We start from the raw sequence: 12,794 nt of genomic DNA, 5'->3' as shown, positions 1-12,794 counted from the left end.
CAATCACACTCCTCGCTGGCTCATTAGTCGCGTCTGATTAGTCGAAGTCGCCGTCATTCAACGTAAAGCAGGAAGTAACTTTGCTGGTCCATGAAGGAATGTGGTATGGAAAAACGCGGGGAGGGAAATCATGCTAAAGCACAACACGACTAATCGATAAGCTGGTCTTCTGCGATTGGTTTTAAAATCATATAAAAGGTAATCACGATAAGACAACTTTTATGTGATATTAAAATACAGGTTAGCATGAATTCAGTCGCGTTTGGTTAGATACGTTGGTTTTACTAATGCATATATTTTTCTGTTTAAAGGTGTAAAACGTGTAGGCTTTGTAGACAATCGTGTCTGGTAAAAAGGGGATGCTGATGATGAAAGTTGTATGTAATGGACGAAGGAGACAAAATGTCTGCCGTGTTTTCTGAACATAAAACAAGCTGTTTGATCACTTCAAACATATAGTGATTTCAAAGCGCCGTATGCATTGCTTTTTAATGTGTTTTACCCATAAATGGGTAAGAAATCACACCTGGCTGTCTATGACAGTGCTTGTCTCTGTAAACCGCAACAACAAAAAAATGTGCGACGCGCACTTTTTAGCCAATAAGAAAACGCGTTCTTCCTTTTGCATTATGGGCGTGCTTTGGAGAATAGGTCGTGTTTGTATTTTTGATATCAATATCAAATATATGCACTATTATTATTTTTGCCTTTACAAAATAAAATGGTTAACTACAACCTTTTAATATTACATTTAAAGGCACAGTTTAATTTGCAACATTTAATATGCCTATGATTAATCTTATATGTCTGGTTTCACAGATTTATTATTATAGTATAGTCCCATATTAAAATGCATGTTTGTGCTGTTTTAACTGAAAACAACTTGCACTTACATCTTCTAAAATATGCAAGTGCCATTGTTTTGTCTTAAGATGCACACCAGTAATGTTTTTTTGTTTTTTTAATCTCTAAAGCGCGTTTATAAAAGTTATTTAATCCTGGTTTAATCTAAGCCCCGTCTGTGGAACCAGGCCGTAATATCACATTTAGCTAAATTGTGATATAACTCCAGATGTTGTTTTACTGTCATGCATTGCATTCTTTTGTGAATTAGTGTTCACTTCAAGATCTTTTCACCAGTTTCTAGCTAATGAGTGGTTTTTGTGAAGTGTTGTCCACAACCGGTAAGTGCGTTTTGCGTGCAGTTTTTTTGTATCTGAATTAAAAGTGAATGCACCACCACTGAATAATGTTCAGACATCATTACATAAGCAGAAAGAACATATTTTAATACATTTTGTTTTTAGAAAAATTAACAAATGATGTGTATTTAATGCATTTAAATAAAATTAATATAATGTGACGTCAAAAGAAAGCTTCCAATCATCTAACTTCCTCTTGGAGTATAGTAGTTATGTTATAATCATACGTCTCAGGTTATGTTCTTTGGATTGTGATTGTTAACAGTTGTATAATCATAACATAGTGTTGCAATGAAACATGAAATAAAGTCACGTCAAGTGTAGACCAGATCTGTTCTGAAAGCAACCTGCACAACTGGTTGCAATTTTTTTAGTTGCACAAGACCAACATGTTGGCAATGGAAAATTGTTGAATACCCAAACACTAATTTCTTTCTGCAGCAAGTGTCTTCATGCCTTCTGACAGCCAGTTCAGGCTCAAATGTGGATGTTCTGCAGATGTTTCTCATGGGCTCAGCAGTGATCCCTATGAATAATTTAAAATTGAAACACTTTACAAACAAACTGTATAACGCATGTTAATTCATGCAATAAAAATCATGAAAAAAATGCAAATCAGAGAGAGTTTAATACTAAAGATTACTAAGAGAGCTCTACATCAGGTACTACCTTTTGAAGATCGTTCCCCTGGTAAGAACGTGATGATGAACGTGAAGAGAAACTTCCACAGAGACTCATGAGGATGCAGACAACCAGCAGTGCAACACTGACCAGCAACAGGTGATACCGGCACAAGGCTTTTTCATCCTAGTCAAACAATAAAGAAGTGGAGAGGTTAGCTAGATGCTGCTTATATGATGGTACACACTGATGCAGTTATTGAACTGAAACTGAAATAACATTGAACTAAATTAAGCTGAATAATGACACTATTGTCTTCTGTAGAGCTGCATTACAGTTGAAACAGAATTTGTTTAACGTTATAAAAGTTATAAAGATTCCAAATGGGTTTTTGGGTTGCACTTTATTTTACAGTACCTGTATGTACTTACCTAAGAAAAGTACTGGGTAATATAAGGTAACTACAGGGGTTAAGGGTATGTTCAGGGTGAGTAACTAGTTATTACCTAGTTATTGTAATAACTATAATAAGTACATGGGGAGAAAAGGACTCAAATAAAGTGCTACCAGATTTATTTTTTGCAGCAATTCCAAAGAAAAACAATTTTTTGTTTCCCCAAAGAACCATTCAGTGGACATTTTTAAAAGAATCGCCATCTTTTGTTAGTGTGAATAACATTTGAGTAATCTAAGGAACCTTTTTAAACTAAAAGAACCTTTTATGGAATGGAAAAAGATTCTATGGATGTTAAAGGTTCTTCATGGAACTTGTTCTTCATGTTCATTCAACCAATGAAGAAGCTTTATTTTTTAGAGAGTGTTGTATAAAGTATTATATAAAAGTGACTTGACTTGATATGGAATCTTCACACGTCCAACAGAAAGAATCCCCTGCCAATTATACATTCATTAATTCAATATTTGGCTGATTCTGTCTGAACGACTGCATTGTGTTTTCTACCTCAGTGAGCAGGACCGTCAGGTGTGGATCTGATTTGAACTCCAGACCAAAGCAGTGTGGGGAATTGTGCTTGTTTGATTCGACAGCAACCGTCCTGACAGGTGAAGCGCTCTTATCCACGTTCTCCGCAGCTGGGCATTCTGGAGGTGACCTGAAAGATCAGTAAATCAGCTTGCAGGATGTTTATTCACAACCAAAAATGGGCTGTGTGTATGTATAAGCTTCTCACGGGGTGTGAGGGAGAACGTGGGTCAGGGCGGTGAAATGAAGACAGCTCAGTGGTCGACTGGTCTGCGTCCCGGCAGGAGTTTGATTGTTGGGAACATCAGTGTGGATGTACAGAGAAATGTTCACGGATGCTTTCGCTGCGGCCCCTGTAGACATTAGGAGAAAGCAATATTAAAACAACTGTTATGCAATACATTTCTATATCTCCTCTCCATTAAATATGTCTTAATATATTATATTACAAAATATTACAGTCACAACATTTAAAGAACAAATCATATGGAAGTCTAACGCTGCCTTCACATGCTATCGGAATTATCGTAAATACGAGTTTCCTAGTATAAATTTGGACGTGTCATGAACGCCCTCTGTATTTACCACTGGTAAGCTCAGGGATCATTTTGATACCCAAGTTCCCGAGTTGGGTGGGTCATAAACATTAAATAGGCAAGAATAAACCTGGTGTCGTCCATGATTCCTGTTCTCTCCGACAACAAAGCGCTTGAATGCGACGAGCTTGTAATCAGAAGTGTACATATATATATATATATATTATACAGTACAGGCCAAAAGTTTGGACACATTACTATTTTTTATGTTTTTGAAAGAAGTTTCTTCTGCTCATCAAGCCAGCATTTATTTGATCAAAAATATGGGAAAAAAAATGTAATATTGTGATATATCATTACAATTTAAAAGAATTGGTTTTCAATTTATTATACTTTAAATTATAATTTATTTCTGTGATGCAAATCTGAATTTTCAGGATCATTACTCTAGTCTATCACATGATCCTTTAGAAATCATTCTAATATGATGATTCATTATCAAAGTTGGAAACAGTTCTGCTGCTTAGAAATCTTTTGTAACAGCAATATCCACTACTGGTCAGTAATTTGGGGTCAGTAATTTTTTTTATTTTTTTTTGAAATAAATCAATACTTTTATTCAGCAAGGATGTGTTACATTGATAAAAAGTGATAGTAAAGAAGATTTATATTATTAGAAAATATTTTTTTATTTTGAATAAATGCAGTTATTTTTAACCTTTTATTCATCAAATATATTAGGCAGCAGAACTGTGTCCAACACTCATAATAAATCAGAATATTAGAATGATTTCTAAAGGATCATGTGATAGAATGGAGTAATGATGCTGAAAATTCAGCTTTGCATCACAGAAATAAATGATAATTTAAAGTATAATAAATTGAAAACCAATTATTTTAAATTGTAATAATATATCACAATATTACATTTTTTTTCCATATTTTTTATCAAATAAATGCAGGCTTGATGAGCAGAAGAAACTTCTTTCAAAAACATTAAAAATAGTAATATAGTAATATATATATATATTAGTGCTGTCAAATCAATTAAATCGCTAAATGCATTTTTTGTTTATATATATGTATATATATATATATATATATATATACACACGCACATATTTTCAAACTTTTATGATAAATGCGATTAATCGCAATTAATCAATTTGACAGCACTAATATATATATATATATATATATATATATATATATATATATATAAAATAAAAATGCCAATAGATCACATAACAAAATGATTAAAATTTGCACTAAAATAAAAATTTAAAATAAATGATAAAAAAATAGACATATAAAACCTGTAATATTATGTAAATAATACAAAAATCTCATACACACAAACCTTTGATGCCCAGCTGGCTGCCCAGCATTGTGGCACTAATGACAGTGTCGTCTGGGACGTCCCCTATAAACACCAGCGGCACCAGTAAGGAAACATGAGACGTGCTCATGGAAATATTTGTCGTATCTGCATGTTCCACCATTCGGGGAGAGTCTTCCTCCAGCGGTGCATCCGTGTCGTTCACATGTGTGCAGAACTGAAAACCAGCAATAGAACCCAGAACCCCGTTCCAGTCCTGGAAAACAAGCGTATGGTATGAGTTAGCCAGTAAAGAAGAACCCAAACATTACAGCAGTGATCGTCATACTCACTACGCTAATGTCAGGGTTCTTGATGTCGTGATTCTGAGAGTAAAGTCCAGTGCAGACGAAAGTTATGGAGATGATCAGCAGACCGAGGAAGAACACGACCACAGGAGGGTGTCGAGAGACCTGATCTCTCAGGTTAGACACGGGCCTCCACTGACCCATAATGCACCAGGAGCGAAGACACCACCTGTGAGGTTTAAACCATGTAAAATATTGAATGCCTGTATTCAGAATGGATATTGAACTATATAACTATTTCCTTAAAAAAAAAAAAAAAAAATTGGTATAATTTCATTTTACAGAGCCTCTGGTTTTTAAAAAGCAGTAAGTATACACAAAATATAAAATATTATAAGTATAAAATAGAAACATTAGATGAAAACTAAATGAAAATTAGAAATGCTGCTTTGACAATTGACTGAAATTACTAACGGGAAATAAATAAAAACTAAAACTGAAATAGAAATAAATTAAACTTAAATAGGCCTTATATATATATATATATATATATATATATATATATAAACGCATGTCAAAATATTCATTGTAATTACTTCCAGCTTATTTATAACCACTGTTGGGTAAGTTACTCTAAAAAAATAATAATTAATTACTAGCTACTAGTATCAACAGTGTAATTAGATTACTGTACTAATTACACTTCCAGTAATTAGTATTGTATTGGTAATTATAAAAAGTATTGGATTACTTATTAATAATATCAACCTCAACAAGTTGAACAATACAAGGATGGACGTGAAACTGCTCTTTTAATTATTTCAAAGAAACAATATTCAATTGCATATATTATTCTTGATAAGTGCCACATTAAAAACGTACGTTTTAACATTACATTTTGATGTTGAATCCACTATTGTTTTATATAAAATTGTTGTAGTCTATGTAGTATTCAATGCAATTACATCAAGTAACTGTAATTAAATTACAGAAAAAATGAGTAATACCTTAATTTACTTTTTCAAGGGACAAGTAATTAAATAAATAACAGTAATTAGATTAGCAATTCATTACACCAACACTGTTTGCAACCCTGTAAATGTAAGGTTCTGTGTGCTCTAGTTGTATACTAAACATTGTAGCATACGTAGTATGCATCTATAACGTTAATCAAATACTTAAATGGGTTCTTCATGTTTGTACATTGAAAAATGCTCATACCGTACTTACCGCGGCAAACATAAACACATAATCATCTAATAGTATGTTATTGATAACATAGTTCACTTCTAAACTGCATAAACTAGGCTATAAACACTATATTTGACACATGAACTAAATTGTATAATCATCATTTGATCATATTATAAAGTTTACCGACCACTTACCTTTAATTAGGTTCATTTAATTAGCGCGTAGGGACGTTGAACGTTGACCAGGTTGAAATGTAGTAATGTAAATATTGATTGATAGCAACGCAAGCAACTTCCTCACAGGTGGGTTTCCTTCAAGACAGCTTTAATTCCAAATTAAAAGTCCGGTGGCGAAGAAGCAGAAATTCCAACTCTTACATGTTAGATTTGATCTAAATAAAGATAACACTGTGTTTTGTGTTACATAGTTTAAATAATTTAGTTCAAAGCAATTAAAATAGTATTAAACGCATTATGTGTTTGTTATGTAATATAATCAATATGTGAAAAGAAAAAACAGCAGTCAGCATTAATACAATCTAAATGAATTACATTTAAATCGGGCGTTTAAATTAAATGTTAGTTTTTTTCTGAGTTTCTTCTGTCATTCATTTGATGAGGTATAGATATTTTTCGCTCGGACCTTTTTGTCTGATATAGAGATCTTTTATTATGTAATCCAGCAGCGGAAGTGCTGTCCGTCGTTTCCTCCCGCATCCAGCCTGCGCATTCTTGCTGTTTGAATGACACAAGTTAATAATCAAATTCATTTTTTACATACTTAGATTGGATAAAAGCAGTTGAAAGGTGAGATTTTTATGCTTCCAGATTTATCGGTGAATCTAATTTAAACACAACATGATACATTTCGAGCGTTTAAATTGATCTGCTGCTGTGCTGTTACTTCATCAAGATGCTAACCTGATAGCATAGTTTATTGAACTAGCTATCAATATATGATATCATTTTCTAAACTAATACATAATAAAGAAACATACGATACATATAACGTAGTATGTGATATTTAAAATACATTTGACGTCTTACTCAAAGCAGATGAGTTATTTTAGTATTATTTATATACATTTATAATATTTAATTTATTAGTTAAAGTCTTACTAATTTTGCTACGTGCTTTTTTCATTTTTAATTTTAGTTTTTTAATGGTTCTATTTTTTATTGCAGTTTTAGTTTAATGCTTATGTTTATTTTTATTTCAGTTACTAAAAACTATTTAATAGTTTTAGCTTACAATAAAAACACTGAAGTAGATTAAATATAAAAAAAACAATCACGTAATTTCCCCTTCATAATCTTTTAAAATGTCCTCGGCTTTATTATGAAATATTGTAGTAGTAATACATGAAAGCATATTTTATTCCAGGAGATTGTAGTTTATGTTTGGAGGCATTTTGACAACTGACACAAATTAATATTTTATTTTTAAATCTTTGATTTATGCTCATTCTGATCTCTTTCATTTTTCAGTCATGTCCTCAGACGCTGTGAAGAAGAGAAAGCCGAAGGTCATCCGCAGTGAAGGAGGAACTCCAGAAGCCAAGCGCGGTCGAGGAGAGAGTGATCAGGTGAGCGGCTGTGAAATGCGTTGGAGATGATTTCAGCAGAGCAGTCCACTAACCCTCTACTCATTCTTTTTCTCTAATAACTCTCATGTGCAGCTGAGTGCAGTCAGTTCACATGTCAAGTTCAGGAAGGTCAGGTTGAGGCAGGTGAAGGTACAATCCAGCATGTTCCACTCATTTAGGCTTCAGATGTGTTTCTTCTTTCATGAGTTATGTTCAGATGAGCTCCAGTGAGCAGATCTGTTGATGTGAGACTCATGTGGCGTGTGTATGTAGGTCAAGATTCCCGCCGGACCTCATCTTATCGGACAGAGGAAGCTGTTTACAGCAAAGAATCAGGTTCCTATGAGATCTGTCTCTCTCTCTCTCGCCCTCCTTCTTTCTATCTGACAGATGCAGGGTCCAAAATTAACACTTATTGAGCACCAAATGTCAATGAATATTGTAATTTGGGCGTTTTATTTTACAAATGGCGAAGAATAAAGTAGGAGATAAAAATGATATTCTGTATGAATAACAAACAATATTAATGTTATAAATAAACTGACAGTATATTTCTGAGGAACGTAATCTTGATATATATAGCAATTATATAGATTAATAGAAATATTTAATATAACAAAAGAAGTATATGTTTATATATATATATATATATATATATATATATATATATATACATACATACGTGCATACATACATATATATACACATGCATATATACACACATATACATATATATATACATATACACACATATATATATGTATGTGTATATGTATGTATGTGTGTGTATATATATAATAAAAGCATTACCTCTAATATTAATTTTAATTATTATTATACATTAAAAATAGTTCATTGTAAACAATAATTTGTGTTTTGTTTTATTCTGTTATTTGTTTTTATTTTTATTTTGTGCAGCACTTTGGTCGACTCTGTCGTTATTAAATGTGCTATATAAATCAATAAAACTAAACTAACAATCAATTATGAAGTCTAGCCTCATTATAACAAAAATACTGAGTCTAACAATACATTTTTTATTATTATTAGCAATGATACTATTATTATACACATTTTTAAATGTATAAAGTTAGGTATAATAATAATAATGTTTCGATTTAAAAAAAATATTAAACATTAAAATATTCAGTTACGGTGCTCTATCAAGAATCAAATATTTCAGAGAGCTGTAATAATTACAGCCAATGAAACTTTCTTAGTTCTCCCGCCATCAGCATGTGATTTTGGATCCTGCTCAGCTGTCGACACCTTTTCTGTTGCACTTTCGGGTGAGGAGGCTCATATCTCACGGTTTTGTAGTTGTATTGCTGGTTCACAGATCATGTTCAGCTGGTAGGCAGGGCTGTGTGTGTGTGTGTGTGTGTGTGTTCTCTGGTCACTCTGAGTGTGTGTGTGTGTCCCTCAGGAGGTCCGTGTGTATAATGAGGAGGTGGAGCTTGAGGGCAGAGACCCGCAGCAGGACTACATGCTGTATAAGGACACGTGTGCCGCTCTGGCCAAACTCATGGCGGAAATCCAGGAGCTGAAAGCCGGCGGCGTGAAAGACGGAGTGAGTTTCACAGTTGCCGTGCGTCTAAAATCGGACAATGGAATTAAATGGAACTGACCTTTTGCTTTATGCGTCCTATAGAGTGCAGAGATCGAGGAGAGACGCAGACAGAGCAGCGTTCATTTCATTACCCTGAAGAAACTCAACCGCCTGGCACACATGCGACTGAAGAAAGGCCGAGACCAGACACATGAGGTGAACGCAGTCAACGCTAACAACACTGATCTGATTTAGCATATGCTCACTCACAGGCTTGCTTTGTTCTAGTTTCAGTCCAGTTTTTTGATAAACGATTGTTTCAGCCAACAGTATTTCTCTCTGTCCGCAGGCGAAGCAGCGAGTGGATGTTCTTCACCTGCAGCTGCAGAATCTGCTCTATGAGGTCATGCACCTGCAGAAAGAGATCGGAAAATGTCTGGAGTTCAAGTGAGTGTCAGAGAGGGAATGTCACGGGAATTTTAAAATGTATTTCCAGGTCTGAAAATCTCATGGAAAAAAAAATGTCTAGAGTGAATAAACATTTTTCCAGGGCTGGAAAAACACGTTGACGTACTCGATTACGTAGAGCAGATGCTAATGGCTAGTACGGCACCTGTGTGAAGCAGATGTTAACGTCTCTGTGTTCCAGGTCTCAGCATGAGGAGATCGAGCTGGTGAGTGAGGAGGAGTTCTTCCAGGAGGCTCCGGCTGAGATCTCACGCCCTCACGTCACACGCGACGATCAGCACCAGCTCACGCTCGCACGCCTGGACTGGGAACTAGAGCAGAGGAAGAGGTAACGCACATCAGCGACCCTCCATAGCCCTCAAATACCTCTGAATCTTCAACAACATCATTAAACATCATCGGCGGTCCATAATGCAGGTTGGCGGAGCAGTATAAGACGTCTCTGACCAGTAAGGAGAAGATTCAGAAAGCCATTGAGCAGAAGAGAGAATATCTGAGCAGTTTACAACCTGGACTGCAGAACATCATGCAGGTGAAACCTTAGACTGATATATTTTTAAAGGGGCTTTCGCACCGGGTAGCTCTAGGAACAAACCACAAGGGTGGTTCCCTGAGAACTAATAGTTCCCGGAACTTTTTCCGTTTTGCATTCGCACCGCCAGTAGAAACTCTGAAGTGAAGTTGTTGTTGTTGTGACCTTTATTTTGACGTCGCTGAGAACGCCAGAGCCTAAACACAGTGCTCACATTCTCCTTGTTAATTGGTTTACGATCTGTCTTATACGTTATTAGATAGAACTGTTATACATAGACAGTATATGGAAAGGTATTAGCGTATGCCGTGTGGTTGATGTCCAGTGTCGCTAGCTGAGCAGAAATACATAATCATGTTTCGCTTGGTGTCCTCAAAGTTGCGTTAGATTTTCTCCTCAGCGTGAAGGTTAAGAGGTCCATCTATCACTGTTTCCCATGTGCGTAGAGTTAGTTTCTGGAGTAAATATATGGTGTTTCGTGTGCGTTCGGCCAATCAGCAAACACTAACGTCACGGATAGTTCCTGTAGTGCTGGTTTAGACCGTCTCTAAAGTAGGAGCTAAATTAGTTCCTCCAAAATCGTTCCCAGTTGCTATGGTGCGAACATGCCAAAATTCAGGTACTTCCGCTAATAGTTCTAGTAACTATGAAAAAGTTCCTCCGGTCCGAAAGCCTCTATTGTCACATCGCATCTTATTCTGTTTCACTTAGACAGGAAGAGACTGACGGATCTCTCTCGCTCTCTCTCTCACAGGCGTCTGTCCCAGTGCAGGAGTATCTGAAGATGCCGTTCGAGCACATGCAGAAGCAGGCCGAGGTCGCCCGTCACCTGCCGCCACCTCTGTATGTGCTGTTGGTCCAGGCCGGGGCGTACGGACAGGCCTGCGGTAAGGTTCTCAGCGGTATCTGCAAGACCTTGTGTTTCTGATGAATCCTAGATCATGAGATCATGCAATTGTGCATTTCAGACAAACATCTGTCTGTGAGCATCAGTGGAGACGTGGATGAGGCCAAAGCTCTGTCCAGACCCCCCAGAGGACTCGCAAGGTACCTGTTGTAACGGTCACTTAGTGCATTTACGGTGATTCGAGGTACAATGAGAACTGCGCATGTGTGTCTGTAATAGATGAGATAAGAGATAACCACTCTACCGACTTTAGCACACTTTCTTTTATTTCCAGTTCTATTTGTGACCAAAGTTGAATGTTTATTTGTCTGCTTTTTCTCACTTTTTTATTTAATTATTTAATTAAACCGGGGAAAAATACGCCATTTTTAGTCTCTCTTTTCCTCCGACACCACATATTGTTTTTCTCTCTGGGCACCAACATCTCAACTTTGCGTCACACTGTGCGTCTTTGGTTTGTGTGTGTGTGTGATGATCAGTGCAGTATTATATTTCATGTCCTGTTTCTGTCTCAGATGACGAAAGTGATTCGGACGCAGAGGAGGAGCAACAGAACACGGTCAGAATCTGGTTTTATCCTCTCCAGTTCATTATCTTGTCGTTTGTGTGCTAATGTTGTCATTTCCTGTCTCTCTCTGTTCAGAAGCGCCGGCGCGCGACTGTAGGAGCTCAACTGGATGACAAGCGTAAAGAGATGCTGAGACGTCACCCTCTCTCGCTCTGCGTGGACCTCAAGTGTAAAGGTGCGTGAAACTGAGCCACTGCTGCACCATATTAAACTATTAAAACATTTAATAACTGATTGAATTCATTTGCATCATCACTCTCAGTAGTGTTCTTGGAATCAACGTGTTTATCGTTGTTTTCCATTCTTTATATATATATATAGACTGCATTTATTTGATGAAAAATACAGTGAAAACAGTAACATTGTGAAATATTATTATTACTATTTAAAATAGCTGTTTTCTATTTGAATATATGTTAAAATGTAATTTATTCCTGTGATCAAAGCTGAATTTTCAGCATCATTACTCCAGTCTTCAGTGTCACATGATCCTTCAGAAATCACTCTAATATGATGATTTGCTGCTCGAGAAACATTTATGATTATTATCAATGTTGAAAACAGTCGTGCTGCTTCATATTTTTGTGGAAACTGATACATTTTTCTTTTCAGAATTCTTTAATGAATAGAAAGTTCAAAAGTACAGCATTTATTTAAAATAGAAATCTTTTGTAACATTATAAACCTCGTTATTGTCAATTTAATGCATACTTGCTTAATAAATGTATTCATTTCTTTAAAAAAACTAAAACGTACTGGTGGTCCCAAACTTTGCAATTGTCATGTATATTATATTATACCATATCATATTATAGATATTTATTTGCTGTCACCTTAATTGAAATAGTTTGTTATATTTGAAATCATTGTGATTTTCTGGACCAGATATATACAGATTTGTTTTTTTTGTAATATTTTTATATAATTAAATGTATTGTCCCCATAAGTAGTTTTAGCTACTTTTAGTTAGAATTATAAAGTTAGTAATTTTTAACAGTACAGGTTGTGTTATTTCTCTCTCTCT

The 12,794-nt window shown here is 35.3% G+C and overlaps 2 protein-coding genes across 2 annotated transcripts in view; one reads left to right on the top strand and one right to left on the bottom strand.

Annotated features, from left to right (window-relative positions):
- Positions 1–1,263: 1,263 nt before the first annotated feature.
- LOC309490840 (transmembrane protein 248) lies at positions 1,264–6,505 on the bottom strand. The gene is made up of 7 exons (XM_082160118.1): positions 6,356–6,505; positions 5,013–5,196; positions 4,702–4,936; positions 3,014–3,158; positions 2,785–2,935; positions 1,872–2,009; positions 1,264–1,728 (listed from the first exon to the last, which is right to left on the bottom strand). The coding sequence occupies exons 2-7, from the start codon at positions 5,169–5,171 to the stop codon at positions 1,708–1,710; spliced, it is 849 nt and encodes a 282-aa protein (XP_082016244.1). The 5' UTR covers positions 5,172–5,196; positions 6,356–6,505; the 3' UTR covers positions 1,264–1,707.
- Positions 6,506–6,824: 319 nt separating this feature from the next.
- The window catches only part of thoc5 (THO complex 5), a 9,891-nt gene continuing 3,921 nt past the window's right edge, over positions 6,825–12,794 (top strand). The window contains 13 exon segments of the mRNA XM_082159897.1: positions 6,825–6,967; positions 7,649–7,746; positions 8,020–8,082; positions 9,173–9,316; positions 9,398–9,511; positions 9,645–9,742; positions 9,945–10,091; positions 10,181–10,295; positions 11,050–11,182; positions 11,264–11,322; positions 11,324–11,342; positions 11,718–11,761; positions 11,846–11,949. Coding sequence (XP_082016023.1) covers positions 7,651–7,746; positions 8,020–8,082; positions 9,173–9,316; positions 9,398–9,511; positions 9,645–9,742; positions 9,945–10,091; positions 10,181–10,295; positions 11,050–11,182; positions 11,264–11,322; positions 11,324–11,342; positions 11,718–11,761; positions 11,846–11,949 — 1,136 coding nt within the window. The 5' untranslated portion in view covers positions 6,825–6,967; positions 7,649–7,650.

Source organism: Leuciscus leuciscus (assembly GCF_965113295.1).
Source record: "Leuciscus leuciscus genome assembly, chromosome: 25".
Taxonomy (NCBI): domain Eukaryota; kingdom Metazoa; phylum Chordata; class Actinopteri; order Cypriniformes; family Leuciscidae; genus Leuciscus; species Leuciscus leuciscus.
The sequence above is the reverse complement of the archived record's forward strand: the minus strand, read 5'-3'. Positions and strand labels throughout refer to the sequence as shown.